Source organism: Protopterus annectens, chromosome 1.part1 (assembly GCF_019279795.1).
Source record: "Protopterus annectens isolate FY-2018-M chromosome 1.part1, PAN1.0, whole genome shotgun sequence".
In the NCBI taxonomy this organism is placed as follows: domain Eukaryota; kingdom Metazoa; phylum Chordata; order Ceratodontiformes; family Protopteridae; genus Protopterus; species Protopterus annectens.
The window spans coordinates 558697089-558715560 of NC_056726.1; the positions used below are offsets into that span (position 1 = coordinate 558697089).

Below are 18472 nucleotides of genomic sequence, written 5' to 3' on the forward strand. Positions count from 1 at the left end.
ACCACTCTATCTTTGTCTTGGTTTACATTCCTCCAATGTCAATGTTATTACATGTGCCACTCCATCTTTTCTCTTAGTACACATACCTCCCAATCTCAATCCTATTACACGTCATTGCATTTTTGCCTTAGTACACACACCTCCCAAACTAAATCTTATTACACATGCCATTATATCTTTGTCTTAGTAAACATACCTCTCAATCTCAATGCTATTACACATGCCACTCCATCTTTGTCTTAATATACAGACCTCCCAATGTCACTCTTATTGCACATCACTCCATCTTTGTCTTAGTATCGCCACTCCCCCAATACCAGTCTTATTGCACATACCACTCCATCTTTATCATAGTATACACACTCTTAAAATCAGTATTATTATATATGTATCACTCTAACTTTGTCTTAGTATACACACCTAACAATCTCAATCTTTTTACACATGCCACCCCATATTTGTATATTTGTATTGTTATATAATCCTCTAATCTTAATCCTATTACACATGCCACTCCATCTCTGCCTTTCTATACACACCTCCCAATCTCAAAGCAAGCATACATGCCATTCCATCTTTGTTGTAGTACACGTAATTCCCAATCTCAATATTATTACACATGCTACTCCACCTTTGTCTTAAAATACATACCTCCCAACTTCAGTCTTATTATACAAGCCACTCCAGCATTGTCTTAGTATACAAACCTTGCAATCTCAATCTTTTTACTCATGCCACCCCATCTTTGTCTTGATATACAGTCCTCCAATCTCAGTCCTATTACACTTGCCACTCCATCTTTGTCTTAGTATACATACCTTTCAATATCAGTGCTATTAGTCATCCTACTCCATATTTGTCTTAGTACACACAGCTCCCAATCTCAGTCTTATTAGACATGCCACTCCATCTTTGCCTAAATATATTTACCTCCCAATCTCATTCTTATTACACATGCCACTCTATCTTTGTCACAGTATACACACCTCCAAATCTCAGTCCTTTAACACATGCCCCCCATTTTTTGTATTGGTATACATTCCTCCAATCAAAATCCTATTACACCTCCCCATCTCAATGTTACCACACACACAATTCCATGTTTATCATATTACACATATTTTCCAATCTCAATGTAATTACACATGCTTCTCCATCTTTGTCTTAACATACATACCACCCAATATCAGTCTTATTACACGTGCCACAATCTTATTCCATCTTTGTCTTAGTAAACATTCCTCCCAATCTCATTTTTAGTACCCAGGCCAATCCACTTTGTCTTAGTATGTATACCTCCCTATCTCCGTTTTCTTATATATACAACTCCATCTTTGTCTTGGTTTACATTCCTTCAGGCTCAGTCTTATTACATGTGCCACTCCATCTTTGTTCTTTGTACACATTCCTCCGAATATCAGTCCTATTACACATACTACTCTATCTTTCTCAAAATATATACACCTCCCAATCTCATTCTTATTAAACATGCCACTCCAGCTTTGTCTTAATATACATACCTGCCACTCTAATTCTTGTTACATGTCACTCCACCTATTTGTTAGTATAAATACCTCCCAATCCCATGTTTATTACACATGCCACTCCATTTTCATGTTAGTATACACACCTCCCAATCTCATTCTTATACACATGCTACTCTGTCTTTGTCTTAGTATCTCCACTCCCCCAATATCAGTCTTATTAGACTTGCTACTCCATGTTTGTCTTAGCATACACAACTCCCAATCTCAGTGTTATGACAAATGCAAATCCATCTTTGTCTTACTATACATACCTCCCAATATCAGTCTTATTATACATGCCACTACACCTTTTGCTAGTACATATACTTCCCTATCTCAGCTTTATTACACATGACACTCCATCTTTGCCTTAGTGTACATTCCTCCCAATCTCAATCTTATTACAGATCCCACCCCATCTTTGTACTGGCATACATTCCTCCAGTCTCAATCGTATTACAGATGCCACTCCATCTTTACCTTAGTGTAAACACCTCCCAATCTCAATGTTATTACACATGCAAATCCATCTCTGCCTTAGTATACACACCTGACAATCTCAATTTTCTTACACATGCCACACCATCTTTGTCTTGATATACATACCTCCCAATATGTCTTATTAAACATGCCACTCCATCTTTGTCTTAGTATAGACACCTCCCAGTCTCATTCTTATTACACGTGCCAACCCATCTTTATCTTAGTACACATAACTCCCAATGTCAGTCCTATTACACATGCCAGTCCATCTTTGACATAGTATACATACGTCCCACTCTAAATATTTTTAAACATGGCACTCCATCTTTGTCTTAGTATACATACATCCCAATATCAGTCTTATTTACATATTCCACTCCAACTTTGTCTTCGTATGCATTCTTCCAATCTCAATTATATTACACATGGTACTCCATTGTTTTCTTAGTGTGCGTACTACCCAGTCTCAGTCTTATTACACATGCCACTCCATCTTTCCCTTAGTATATATACCTTCCAATGTCAGTGTTGCTACACATGCACTCTTTGTCTTAGTATACACACCTCCCAATATCATTCTTATTACATGTGCCACCCCATCTTTGTCTTAGTATACACACCTTCCAATCTCAATCTTATTACACATGCCACTCTTTGTCTTAGTATACACACCCCTCAATATCATTCTTATTACATATGCCACTGCATCTTTGTCTTGGTATACACACCTTCCAATCTCCTTCTTATTACACATTCTACATCATCTTTGTCTTAGTACACATACCTCCCAATCTCAATCCTATTACACATGCCACTCCAACTTTGTCTTAGTATACACACCTCCAAATCTCAATCTTTTAACACATGCCACACCATCTTTGTATTGGTATACATTCCTCCAATCTCAATCCTATTACACCTCCCAATCTCAATGTTACCACACACACTAGTCCCTGTTTGTCATAGCGCACATATTTTCCAATCTCATTGTTATTACACGTGCCACTCCATCTTTGTCTTAATATACATACCATACCTCCCAATATCAGTCTTATTACACATGCCACAATCTTATTATGCATGCCATTCCATCTTTATCTTAGTAAACATTCCTCCCAATCTCAATGTTATTACACATGCCACTCCATCTTTTTCTTAAAACACATACCTCCCAATATCATTCTTATTACAAATGCCACTCCATCTTTGCCATAGTATATACACCTCTCAATCTCAATGTTACCACACATGCCATTCCATCTTTGTCACAGTACACAACTCCCAATCGTAATGTTATTACACCTACCACCCCATCTTTGTCTTAATACTATACATGCCTCCCAATATCAGTCTTATTACACATGCCACTCCACCTTTTTGCTAGTAAATATACCTCCCTATCTCTGCTTTATTACACATGACACTCCATCTTTGCCTTAGTGTACATTCCTCCCAATTTCAATCTTATTACACACATGTCAGGGGCAGCACAGTGGTGCAGTGGTTAACGTTGTCGCCTCACAGCAAGAGGTTCTCCGGTTCGATTCTCAGCTGGGGTGCCTTCTGTGTGGAGTTTGCATGTTCTCCCTGTGTTCGCGTGGGTCTCCTCCGGGTACTCCAGTTTCCTCCCACATTCCAAAGACATGCATCTGGAGCATTTCTCCCCGGTCCTCTGCTGAAAACAGGCTCTGTGGAACCTAGTCGGACTTTCCTGGTCAACAAATGATAAAAATACAAATAAAATAAAAAAATAAATAAATGCCACGCCATCTTTGACCTGGCATACATTCCTCCAGTCTCAATCATATTACAGATGCTACTCCATCTTTGCCTTAGTATAAATACCTCGCAATCTCAATGTTATTACACATGCCAATCCATCTCTGCCTTAGTATACACACTTCCCAATCTCAATTTTATTAGACATGTCACACCATCTTTGTCTTAATATACATACCTCCCATTATCAGTCTTATTAAACATGCCACTCCATCTTTGTCTTAGTATAGACATCTCTCAACCTCAGTTTTACTACACATGCCCCTCCATCTTTGTCTTAGTGTATATATAATTCCAAATATCAGTCTTATTACATATTCCACTCCATCTTTGTCTTAATATACACACCTTCCAGTCTCATTCTTATAACACATACCACTCCATCTCTACCTTAGTATAGACATCTCACAATCTCAGTTTTCTTACACATGCCACTCCATCTTTGTCTTTGTATACATTCTTCCAATCTCAATCTTATTACACATGCCCCTCCAGTGTGTTCTTAGTTTACATACCTCCCAGTCTCAGTTTTATTACACATGCCATTCCATCTTTGTCTTAGTATACACACCTCCCAATCTAAATCTTATTACATATGCCAACCCATCTTTGTTTTAGTACACACACCTCCCAATCTCAGTCTTCATACCGATACCACCTATTCTGTTTTTTTAGTTGTACTATTTATTGAGCATTTATCAGAATCACTTTCCTGCCTAGAATATCGTTATCCATTATGTCAAATGAGTACAGACTAAGGGTAGTGATAGACTCTGCACCTCACTGATATTAACTGGCATATATATAGTAAATGAATGAACGGCAGTAAAATGCACATAGTACAACCATATTCATATCCCAACCTATTCATATAACCAACAAAGGCAAGCAACTGCTAACCCAGAAAATGACATAACTGTATATGCTTGATAAATAAAGGAAAGTAAAGGACTCATGTTCTGTCTGCACCCTTGCACTGTTGTTTTCTCCTTTACTTCATGTAGCTCCACCCTTCTTTATGCTGACTGCCCGCCATAACCAGTGACACCAGTCATACCTCAAACTGGTTCATTTGTTTTCCTACTTGCTCCGTGTCTTTCCTCTACCATATGCTGCTATATATATCCACATTTTTCTGCTACAGTTCATTCTCATTGTTTAAAATGTGCAGCTTTGAATAAATAATGGATATGTTCTGTTTATCCTGTGTATTGCTTGCCTTGGCAGAGAAATATTTGAAAAAATGTCTAACCCACTATGTCCTCTACTATTCATAATAAATGAGCACATCTCATACATGTTTAGCAGACTGTGTAGACCCATTGTTTCAATTACCAGTTAACTAAGTAAGCATTTCATAACTGAATTTTATGCAGACCAGAGCTAAGCACTTTTGCTGATTTACTTTTCATGTGACTCAGTAAAACATGGTAACTGACATGAAAAAAGCACTTATTCTAAGCTAACTTTGCGTATGTATTATGCTGGAAAGGGAATGACTTGTTTTCCTTTCACTAGCTTTAGTCCGATCTTTTTTTCAAAAAGTAAACAATCAGAAATGACAACTTGTGTGTTTGTATATTCATGCAGGTTCACCTAATATAAAGTGACGACTTCAGGATGAATCAGGTTGCTCGCTGACAGAAGTCATTGTTAAAAAGGTGTAGTAACTGAAATTGTAAAAGGTGCTGACAGAAAAACATGCAAAACCTTGGCAAAGTAGTTCCTTTAGTCAGAGAAAATGGAGGAAATGACACTAATGATTCAGACTGTTTTATGCTGTGGTCTCACATGATAGAAGGAAATCATTATCATCAAAAATAACACTCAACAGTATTTCCAGTGACTATTATTTTTAAGTTTTTATTACATAATAATTTAACAGGAAATTCCCTGGCAGTGTGTAAGTTATTCTTTGAACTGCGTGTGTCTGGTCTGTCAGTTTCTTCTAAAGAGCATTACAAAACATCATGCCACTGCAGGAATTAATAAATCCTTATATAACCTATCCCTTAACATGGATTATTGCTATGAAGAAATACATTTCAGACAAAGAACTACTCAGTAATTACAGCCAGGTACTACTTCAGGGAATGGTTTATCACTGATTTACTCACTTCTCTTCCATTTGAATCACCCAACTGCCTGCCAAGTGGATGCTCATAATAACCTATGCCAAGTTTGGGGACAATATCTCAGAACACAGACCTGCTTCAGCTTCAGATGTATAAAAAACAGTATATGCTAAATATGTATTTCTATATTTAATTGACTGTCTATCTCAACTATCTTAGTTTCTCTTCTGTTAGATTTCTACACTTCTAAAGCAAGTGATCAATGTTTTATTGGTGTTTTTGATATGTCTGTATTTTCGTGTTTCTTTTCTGCATTTGCAGACTTAATTGTTTAAGGCTGTATGTCTATCTTCTGTACTTATTTTTTGGATTTACATATATTATACTTTAAGATGTTAACCGTCTCCTTGGTCCAGGTCCTGAATGAAAAGGATCCTTTAACTAGCCCAACAGCCTGAGCATACATACATGCATATGTAAATACATACATATATACCTAAAAAGATATGTATATAAATTAAGTGATTCATTAGAGACACTACTCTGAATTGACATTGAGGGAAAACCTCAACTATTTTATCTTTATGTGAGGATGAAGGAAACTCCATCACCACTCACTTGGGATCAGTACCCCTACATTGTATCACTACGTACAGAATTATGCCCAGGTTACTGGTCATAAATGGGTTGCTACGTTCAAGATGATTTTATCAGAATCCATTTTTAGACCCAAGTAGTAAACCGAGGCTTAATCATAATTTGTTGTAAAACATGTGGATGACTAGCCACACAGAGATATAACCAGTGGAAAAATGCCTACGACTGTGAAGTATCTAACAGTTTTAGAGCTGTCTCACACTTTGTGCTGCCAGAAAAAATGGTGGCCAGAAAAAAAGTTTACTTGTATCAACAAACATTAAAAGTTGGTAGATGCAGCATTCTGTAATACATCTTTTGTGGAGTCATGCAAAGTGTGTTGCAGCTTTCAATGTTGTCAGCAAGTTTTCATGGTTCTGTAGTAGCTGTTGTCTGTCTGGCAGAGTTGGTCTCAAGAATTAAGAACCTCTGTATAACAAGTATGGACTGCCACGATTACACTCTAAAGTTGTGAGAAAGACAATACTAAGTAACTTTCTGAAAGGTGCTTAACAACATTTTGCTAAGCACCAGCACTGTTAAGCACTAGTCTCATGCTTGCACATTCACAATATCCAGCCAGATAAACAGCTTTAAAAGTTGTAAAACACTTTTGACACTTCTTGTTTGTGTGTGGCAGCAGGAAGTGCTTTACAGCTCCTGACAGGAATAAAGATATACTTTATTTCTGGCCTTTGTTGGCGAATATTATTTTAGTAATAATCAACAACTGGGTGTGGCTAATGCTTGGTAGAGCCACAGCTGGCTTCATATGACCATGAAGCTGAAGCCTGAATGATCAAACTAGTAAGCCAGCTGTGGGAAACTAACACTACCCCATCTCCGGTATTGATTATCATTATCAAACAATGATATTATTTAAAAAAAAAAATAATTAATTAATTAATTAATTAATTAATTAATTAATTAATTAATTACCACTTTAAATAACAACATTGTGTCTCAGAACTTCTTGCTCCTGTAGTAATTTTGTACCAATTTCCACAACAGTGGATGGATTCATAATGAAATCTGTGTGTGTGTGGGACATGTACATGCTAATGCTAGTGCAGTACATTATGTTAAATGTCGTTTTTAAAGGAGTCAGAAATATGAGAAGTCCTACTGTTTATGTGAGGACTCTTATGGGAGCCTGACATCCTGATAGTGATCTCTGAGCTGCTTTTAAAAAGGTTTTGGGGCCAGACATCCTGACAGTGACCTCTGAGCTATTTTAAAAAAAGGTATGGTACTTTTGTTTTCTTTGTAATGTACTTTCAAGAGGGTAGAAAACAAGATGATGACACATGTGTTTCTTCTATCCACTTAGTGGGAAACAAAGCTTGAAGGCTTTAGTTTTTGATGAAAATAGCTACAGCTGCAGGTCATTTTCTTGTGAGTAATGATAGATTTACAATGGGCAACCTAATTGTTATCACCAATCAGACTGCATGCTGCTGTATGTTAATGAAGTATTATTGCATAATTTCCAATGTATGGCTGCTTACCACATAGGAATTAAATGCTTGCTAGGTGCATAAGAAAATTTATCATTTAATAAATGTTTACCGAGATTTGGGAGGTGCTAGCCCTGAAAGCAGTTCACAAGTTATTCGACATCTGAAATCACTATTTGTATACAGTTTGACCACCACTGACCAAGTTTGTCTCCTTTCTTCTGTTATGAAATATAGAACCTCTGGGATCAACAGGTATATGTTCAAAGCACAGATCCTGCACTTCATAGTTATGGGATTTCAGCTGTTTTATTTTTAGGGACTAAGGCATGGAACAAGTAAAAGGAAGTGTGATGAATATGCTCTCACTTGAAGGGTGAGAATATTAGGTGAAGAGGAAATGGTACATATCAGTAAAGAACTATCTGCAGGATACAACAAAATAATGCATTCCTCATGTATGAGGTTACAACAAAATAATGCTTTTCTCATGTATGACAATACAACAAAATAATGCGTTCCTTATGTATGACAATGCAACAAAACAATGCTTTCCTCATGTATGACGATACAACAAAACAATGCATTCCTCATGTATGATGATGCAAAAAATTATGCTTTCCTCATGTATGACAATACAACAGAATAATGCGTTCCTCATGTATGACAATACAACAAAATAATGCACTCCTCATGTATGACGATGCAACAAAATAATGCTTTCCTCATGTATGAAAATACAACAAAATAATGCTTTCCTCATGTATGACAATACAACAAAATAATGCTTTCTTCATGTATGACGATACAACAAAATAATGCGTTCCTCATGTATAACGATATAACAAAATAATCCGTTCCTCTTACATGACTTAATGTGTCCTTCCAGCCCTTGAGTCACATTAGTACTTTTCACTTCAAACCTGAATAGTACATTAAATATGTAAAATTGGATTTGTCAGTAGTGAAGAGAATTCAGAAATAATATATCCCTAAAAATGAGTATCAGCCTATTTTTTAACCAACAGAATTCAACATATCTTATATCCTAAGAAATAAAGAATGCAGCGGTTAGACAGTATAACTATTGCAACACTTTGTGTAATTGGTAATGTCACCAAACTGACCTTTGCAGTTCATTACACATGAAAGGGCAGCCAAGTGATCATTTTATATAAACGTCAGTGAGCAGCAGCCTGTTCTGAAGAACAGGGCACCAATACTGGCCAGCAGTAAGTTAGGATTGGGAGCAACCTTAGAATGGAGTTTCATATTTTTAGGAGATGAATGATTTTTCCATGATACACATGAGATGCTATAGCTTTATTAACTGTGATGTACAAAATACTAGGAATAAACATTTGCTATTTAAATAAAAAATTACATTTAAGGATGAAATATTTCAGTGTTTTTTTATGTAGAGTGATATAGTTTATGCTTCATTATAAACCATTTTCTTATAGCTATAACACAGCTATATACATAGCAACAAAATACTGGCCTGTATTTGCTTTCATTGTTGTGAATCTCTGAAGTCATTAGTAAAAACTAGAAAAGCATGCTGATAATGAAGGTTGTGAAGAATTTAAGAGGTAACACAAATAAATGCTGTATGTCGGTATTAATATTAGGCATCAGCTACTTCGGTTGATAGAGGAATCCACTGGGTCTATATTTCAAGTCACTCGGAGAGCTCATGGCCTTTCTATATAGATTGGGAAGTAGTGAAGAAGTGCTTGAATGCCTCTGATGCATTTCTAACAAACACGTACTTACAGGGATTTAATTAGTGCTTTTCCTGTATGTTATTTGACAACACTACATATTTTCCCTTTATATTTGAGAATTAAGAAGGTACAGACTGGGGGAAAAAAGTGGTCACTGTTATGTCTAGTCACTTGAGGCTGTGGTGTGTCATGTTAGTAAGAGATATTTATAGTGGTAATTACCCTTGGCACTGTCTACTTTACCTTAGCTTAAATAGTTATGCTTGATATTTTGCTCAATGCACCCTGAACGTCAAACATACTGTCTGAGCAGAAGTTCATGTAAGTTTGTTGGGGGGTGAAATGGAAAAAAGCCATGGCACATTGGTAGCGACATTGAGACATCATAGATGAATATAATATGCTGTTATTGGTCATAATTATAAAGTAGTAATTGAATTGCAGATTTGAGTTTCTTCATATTGGTATCATTTTTTCGTCTTATCCAACTTTAAAGAAGATTTTTGGTATGATTCTATACCTCTTAACCTCTTAGTGCAAGAAATCTGGACAAAGCCTAAGATAAAACAGGCTTAAAGACCAAAAATAGGAATATATTTTAAATATTCCTCTTATAAACTTAGAAAGTTGCTAAAATTAGACAACTTGTACTTTTCTAAAAGATATGAAGTCTGAAATTCAAATGTATTCTACTATTTAGTGGCTTCACATATCAATGATTTGCTTGAAAGCCACAAGTTTTGTGAGAAAGACAACAAAAACATGAGGCAAAAATCTGGTCATTCTATGAAAATCTGCAAAGCTGAGAGGTGTGCTTGATTTTTTTTTTAATTTAAACTGGACCAGCCATTTGGTACCAAGGAAAGGTTAGTTTTATATTTTTGTTCTCAGCAGGTAATAACCATCCCTGAGTGTGGTGTTAGGCTTGAGCTATCTGGGGATTCCTCAAATGCATTTTATGTCTGTCTGAAGTGTCCATTTTTGGCTCTAGTGAGGGTAGAGTACTTTTGTTTTCTTTCTTGGGAGTAAAGGATGGAATGGCATTTTCATAATAGTAGTGCTACCTATAGTACAGACCTGGTTACTTGTTTTGGGGAATGTGTAAGTTGCACTGTTACAAGAGATGAACTGTAAAAATCAGCAGTGGGAAAAGTGTTAAAAGTATGGCAGGACCAGAATAAAATGTAATGAGCTTCTACTGCATTAAATGAGGGAAATTTCAATATTTCATAGAGACAGATACTGGGAAGGGGTGGACAATATGACTAGTCACCATGGCAGAAGCAATTAAAAAATACCATGTTGGTCTACAGACAGCAAATACAAAGATGTAAACATGATACGGTACTTTTTAATTAACCAAGATGTGTTTTGCAAGTATATGAGCTTACAGGCTCATTAGCCCTTCATCTAGAGTTATTAAGTTACTTATGTTAGATACAGTGCTTAAATATTCACTTGTGTCTAAAAAAGGGAAGTACATAATTTCTTCATATTAGCAAAAATAAGATACCTGAAAAATGCCCCTGTGCAATGTGTGTGTGTGTGTGTGTGTGTGTGTGTGTGTGTGTGTGTGTGTGTGTGTGTGTGTGTATGTGTGTGTGTTATACCTCTGAACCTCTTAGCGCAAGAAATCTGGACAAAGCCTAAAATAATTGGGGGTGGTAAAGGCCCAACAATAGGGACAGAACTTAAATATTGCTCTTATAAACTTAGAAAGTTGTTTGTTGAGTGGATTAAGTATGTCCGTTTCACTTTTTATTGCCTATTTTCATTAACTGCACTATTCCGAGTGTTTTTTATTAACTTTGCAACTTATTTGAACTGTTTTTTTTTTAAATCCTGATACTGTTTGCACTTTAACTGATCATTTTTAAGTGTTTTTCAACTGTTTAACTGTTGTGGGCTGCACACTCACGTGTGATAGCCATTTTTCTGCCTCAAAAGTCTTTTTATTACTGTATCTGTTTTAATTTTCGAAAAAAAACAAAAAAATCCTATCTCTCTACTCGTTTGCCACCTTTCTATAACCAGTAGAGTTCAGTTTTCATATTTTGCTGAATTTTGGGCTGTTTTGTAGTTTCCGTGTTGCTCAGACCTTACTAAGACAGAAAGAAGCTTCTTTGTTCATCGGTGGGAGTGGTGAACACATTGAGCAGCCTATCTGTTGCTGGAGGAGTGGTTTCAGCTCAGAATCTGTAGTTTTATTGGCCATTTTGGGCTATTTCTGTCCCTTTCATCTTTCTTTTTAACTAGGGTTAAACTATTACCGGTGCTCTGCTCTTCAGGTTTTCCCTTAGAACTAGCCAGTTCAGCTTTTAAGCACTCAAATATGTTCTTCGTAGCTCAGCACTGGCCTAGAAACAATTGTAAGCAATAGATAGACCATAAATTGCTACAACACTCAACTCTGCTTACCAAGTAAGTAAAAACAGTTAGTACTTAAATAGTTAGTGCTTAAATAAATAAGTACCTATCCAGGCATGTCCAAGGGTCAGCTCCTGGTGTCTTCTCCTGTCCACCTGGTGAATCTGGGCATCCTGAAGCAATGTAGCAATTGCCTTATGTACACAGACAACCCTTTCCTCCTACCACCTAACACTACAACCTGTGAGAGATGCACCTATACTGCCAAACTGGAAGCCAAGCTCTCTCCAACCAAGATTGGACTAGTCAGTCAAGAGGAGAAGATAAACACTCTCACCACACCACACACACAACACATAATCTTTCAAAACCTACAGCCACACATAGTAACATGAAACACACACCTACATTCATGGAAGTCCTTAAAACAAACCTGCCCAAACAACAGAGACCTCCAAAGCTGAAACGCAAACAACCAACACCACCTAACACAACCCAAGTGACACATAACTCACAAAACCAGTGTGCCACTCAACCTCAGCCCCTAAGGCAAAACAACATGCCCAGCACACTAGTCATAGGTGACTCTATAGTCAGGCACACTGATGTCCCACTCATCAGGCTAAACAAGGAGAAGATTACTGTCAGTTGCCTGTCGGGTGCCAGGATCTGCAACATAACCAACACACTCAAGTCACTCCACAACAAGTACAAATATGACTCTGTCATTGTTCATGCTGGAGTGAACGACCTGAGACATACCTCCCTGGACTACATAAAAAGAGACATGGAGGAGCTCTCAGATCTTGTAGCCCAGGCAGGTATGACCCTAGCCCTGAGTAGCATTCTGCCATCATCCAGAATGATACCGCAGTACAAGGACAAACTGATTGACTTCAACAATTGGCTAAACTTCTGGTGTCATTCTAAGGGGATCCAGTATCTGTCAGCCTGGGATGATATGATCGACAAGCCATGATGTTTTGCCAGAGATGGCCTGCATCTGTCGCCCCTGAGTTTCCAGATACTGGCTAAGGCTCTTGCCACCACCATAGTGCCTTTTTTACGGAAGGTTCAAATGACAAAATTACCACCATAACTGGTACAAACAAACAAAATCTGAGGGCAATGATACTCAATGCTAGAAGTCTAAACCTCAAAATGCACTCACTTGAGGCACTCCTTAAAATGGAGAACATTGTCATCTGTGCAGTGACAGAGACCTGGTTCAAGGCTCCAGAGAGCACACCTGCAATACCAGGCTACAATTCTTACTACACCTTTCGGCCATCTAACCTGGACAGACACACCAGAGGCAGAGGCGTGTCCATATTCACCAAGGATATCCACACCTCCAGGCTAATCGACCAACATAATGCATCCGAAATTCTCCAGGTGCAACTAACATTGGGTAAGACTGCAATCCAAATTGTAGCTTACTACAGATCCCCCACCATGCCCCAAGACTACCACTCCACTTTTCTTAATATACTGGAAAATATCAAGGTACAACCCAACACCCTCATACTGGGAGACTTCAACTACCCCACCATTAACTGTGAAAACTACTCATGTACCAACACATTGGCACAGCATTTTTTGGAATTCATAAATTCCAATGCGTTAGACCAACTGATCCAGACCCCCACCAGGGGCAACAATATCCTAGACCTGGTCATTACCAACATGGGCGATCGGTACTCCACACCAGAGGTCAACCCCTCATTGGTCAAGTCCGACCATAAACTAATCACCCTAGACATTCACATCCCGCCCCTACCCCCTATTAAGGAAACCACCATAAAAAACTTCTCAAAAGCTACCTTCACGCTTCTTAAGACAGAAGTGGCTAATTTCACCACTCCCATGTGGACGGACAGTAGCAATACAACTGCTGAATCCTCCATCAATGCACTGTATGAACACATACACGAGTGCATGGACCATGCCATCCTAAATAGAACCAAGATGCTATCCTACAAAAAAAAAGAAGCCAATCTGGTGGTCCCTTGCCATTAACAAGCTCTACAATAAAAGGAAGAAACTGTTGCAACAAAGAGTAAAATCCCAAGACTGGAAACACTTCTTTGTCAACCTCAGTAAGAAGCTGAGATCCCTCATAAAATCCTCCAAAGCTAGTTACAAAAACAAAATCACCACAGATTCTACAGACAGTCACAAGGCATTCTATAGCTGTGTCAAGAATCTCAATGGCAACACTCAGATCTGCTCAGAGTTACAGCACAATGGCACTAAACATACAGAACCAGCTGATATCACCAACATCCTGGCAGACAGGTTCAGTGCAAATCTCCCCCCTCTCACCCCAGAAAGGGCCCATCTCTATACCAGATGAATGCAAGTCCCTGTAATCACGGCCACACAGATGAAACATGCACTCGACAAAGCCAAAAATACAGCATCCATGGGACCTGACAACATCCCAAGATGTTTTCTGCATGAACTACAAAATGAACTGGCACCCCACCTAAGTACCATGTTCAATCAAAGTCTCACTTCAGATTTTGTGCCTACTGAATGGCGCACAGCTATGGTGATCCCACTCCACAAAGGAGGATCCACCATGGACCCCGGGAACTATCAACCCATCAGCCTGATGAGTCTGATCTGCAAGGTCATGGAATGTATCATCATGGAACTTATAAACAAAGACATAGGTAACCTGCAAACTCTGGACCCCACCCAGTTTGGGTTTGTAAAAGGTAGATCATGTCTCCTAAACCTGATTGACTTCTTTGAACCAGTCACCAAAGCCATGGACAAGGGTAAGGCAGTTCACACAGCCTACCTAGATCCCATCAAGGCCTTTGACACCATACCCCACTCCGGTATTATTGATAAACTCATGAAACTGGGCATAAACACCTATGTAACATGGTGGGTGGCCAACTGGCTCACCAACAGAACCCACACTGTGAAAGTAGCCAATTTCAAATCCATCTCAAGACCGGTGACAAGTGGAGTACCACAGGATTCAGTCCTGGGTACCCTCCTGTTCAGCATCTACTTCTTGGAAGTCCAAGCCAACACAGAGGGCTTATGGCTAACAAAGTTTGCACATGACTGCAAACTGGGGTCCATTACTGAATCCCCTAAAGATGTGGACAATCAACAAAAGGGCCTTGCTGAGACAGATGCCTAGTGTGAAAACCATGGCCTTAAGCGCAACGCCAAAAAATGCATAGTTATCCCCTTTGGGAAAAAACGTGTGCCAACGAACTACCACATAGGCGGTAGTCCACTCAACACTGAAAGTGTGATACGAGACCTAAAACACAGGTAGACAGCAGTCTCTCCTTTGACAACCACACAGCCACAGTGGTTAGGAAGTCTTTCTATGTGGCACAGCTCATCACAAAAGGTTTCTCATCCAGAAAAAAAAGAGGTCATTGTCCCCCTCTACTTAGCCCTCATTAGACCTATTATAGAATACAATGCCCCGTTTGGGATGTACCTCACAAGACATTTGCAGCAGCTGGAAAGACCGCAGAAATACCTCACAAAGAGGATCATTGGCCTTAAACAGACGCCCTATGCAGACCACCTTAAGAAACTCCAGCTCTAATCTGTCGCATATCGCCTACTCAGAGGTGATCTCTGCCAAACACATAAAGCCATGTCAAACCCAGAGCTGTTGGACATGCTAAACTTAGAAACATCCCAATCCCTGTGTGCCACACACTCCAGAGACCTTAACCTTGCCACCACAATAAACAGAACTTGCTGGAGGGATAGGTTCCTGTCCCAGAGACTTTCCATACTCTGGAACAAGCTGCCCATTCATGACAAACAGAGCACCTCATTGGCCCTGTCTAAGAAAAATCTGGACAACTGGATAGGGAATAGGAAATTTACCATGGGTGTCACTTCTGTAGCTCTGCCCGACAGGGGCACAGGTAAATAAATTTCTGGGTGGCTAAAACATGGGAATCTTTATGGCTAGGCTTATATAGGCCCTGGTGACAATAGCCTAGTACCTACCTATGAACCTATGAACAATAACAAGATTGGTGTTACTATTTATTTTCTGAAGGATATAAAGTCTGAAACTAAAATCTATGTTATTATTTAGTAACTTCAGTTATTGGTGATTTGCCAGAAAACCACATATTTTATGAGAAACAGACCAACATTATGAGACAAAAATCTGGACATTCTGCAAAAGTCTGAAGAGTTAAGAGGTATAGTGTGTGTGTCTGTGTGCATATGTGTATATGTCTTTGTGCGTGTGCGTGTGCGCGTGTGCGTGTGTGTGTGTGTGCATCACTGTATGTGAGCCTAAAACATTAGAACACCAGGGTATGGCCTACCATACAACTGTTTTCCATTCACTTTCTGTTAGTGTCATGTTCATTTACCTGAGAAGATAACAGTTCCATAGACTGCCTGGATATTTAATGAGAAAATAAATCACGATTCAAGATATGTGTAAGGAGATTACTTAAATCCAGAAAAAGAAAACAAGTCATTATAATTTAGAATTTGTTAGCCTGCCTAAAGAAGCAAACTATGTGACACATGTTTTGGATAATAGAAAATGTGAATATGCTATAATGTCCACTTTGTGGTTAAGTGATGTCTCATGAAAATGGCTGAGACTATCATGAAAATAAGATGATGTGGTTTAACTAAATGAAAGAAAGACAGTGAGAAAAAAAGGAAAAGATACAGAGAAAAAATTGTGTTGACATGTTCTATGCACATAAACAAGATATTTAATAGGGATTGCACACAGCTATAAACAGTTTGTTTTATTAAGCAAAATCTTAGCAGCTGAGCAGCATGTTTTGTTTCCACTTTCCTTAACATTTTGTCTAATGATTAATAGCACAGGAATCGATGATGAGTAATTATATTCAGATATCGCAGAAGGCAACGCCTGTGGCAACTACCATTGAGGCAGAAATAAAAAATGCAGTGTAAGGAAACAATTTTAGTCTGAATGGAATAAGAAAACATTTCTTAAGAAACTTACGCCATTATTTGTTGCTCAGGTGGGGTGTGCTCCACATCAAATCCTGCCTGTCTTAGGACATGAATGACTGAGCTGTTGCCAAGGAAATGACCTGACAAAAAAAAGACAAAATATTAGAGGCGCTTAAATTAATTTTAATGCTGAACTGTTTATATGAAGTCAAAACACCATATCACAGCATTGGAAGATTATTTTTTGACCAAGTATTAGAACTGAATATTAACTCCAGAAGTTTTTTCTTTACTTGCACGCACTTTGTAATAATGCGGGCATTTGAGAAGGACTGGAAATGTAAACTGCAAAGCCATGAAATAATTGTAACACAACCTAAACTAGCAGCAACTGCCAAGATAGCAGAAGCAAGAATGCCATCCACTGCAAAAAAGCAGGGACAGATAATGAGAACACTGCTAAACAATCATCCTAGAATGAGCATGTCAGCTTTTTCCATCACAGGTGGTAGTGTCATGTCTAACTGAAAAAGAGCATTCGCCAGCAGCTAATTGTAATACGTTTATATTAAAAATTTACATTAGGATGACATTTTCTCTACAGGCTCAGACAATAATTCTTTGAAAAAATGTTGTATGCCATTATTTTTTTTTTGCTTAATCAGGAATGTGGGTTGGTCTATGACCCCTATCAGCCATGAGCCAGTCTCCAAGGGCAGCAGCAGGTAATTCAAATATATAGTCACAAAGTTAGTTATATTAGAGTCAATATGTACATATGTAGTGCTTATTAATAAATTCATATATTGTATAGTCAAGACAGCATGACAATGTCAATCAAATAATATGAGGGCAATTTATGTAAGGCTTTATCCAATATTCTTAAGGAATGTTCAGTTGGTATCGTTAAGTAATTGTTCTTTCAAAGGTTTGTAGGTAAGTACTAGGCAGTCAGTGGACAGACCATTACAAGCCTAGCCAAAAACCCATATTCAGAAGTTCTCTCCAGCCTAAAGGACAGCAATACAAGATCGACTGAGGGACAATTTGAGGCTGCCTATATAGTTATTTATGTTTATCATGAAGGTGGCAGGAGTATTACTCTGCTTTATATGTTATAAAAGTAAGCTCCAGAGGTGGGGTAAGTTGTGATATGAATCTATCATATCTACACCATCATGCTGTAATATTGATGTTGATGAAGTTTTGGTTCATTTAATGAGGTATTTGAGGAATTCTCTCTACTGTAAAGGAATAGGAGGTCAAAGAAGGCTGGATTTTTTATGGCTTAAAAGGCTAAATACAGTTTTCCTTGCAGGACAGTTTATGACAATGGAAAAAGAGAGAGAGAGATCTGGATGTCTGCCCTGATGACTTAGATTTTTGAGACCACTGGTATTTTAGTTTTGAATCTCTGAGGTGACTCTCAAGTTGAGTGATATGCTTAGAATTATACTTGCAAAAAGAGGCATTAT

The 18472-nt window shown here is 38.2% G+C and overlaps 1 protein-coding gene across 1 annotated transcript in view; it reads right to left on the bottom strand.

Annotated features, from left to right (window-relative positions):
• LOC122806387 (metalloprotease TIKI2-like) overlaps positions 1-18472 on the bottom strand; it is a 2408899-nt gene that overhangs the window by 525828 nt on the left and 1864599 nt on the right. Inside the window, exon 5 of the mRNA XM_044076749.1 lies at positions 17047-17137. Coding sequence (XP_043932684.1) covers positions 17047-17137 — 91 coding nt within the window. The remainder of the gene's footprint in view (positions 1-17046; positions 17138-18472) is intronic.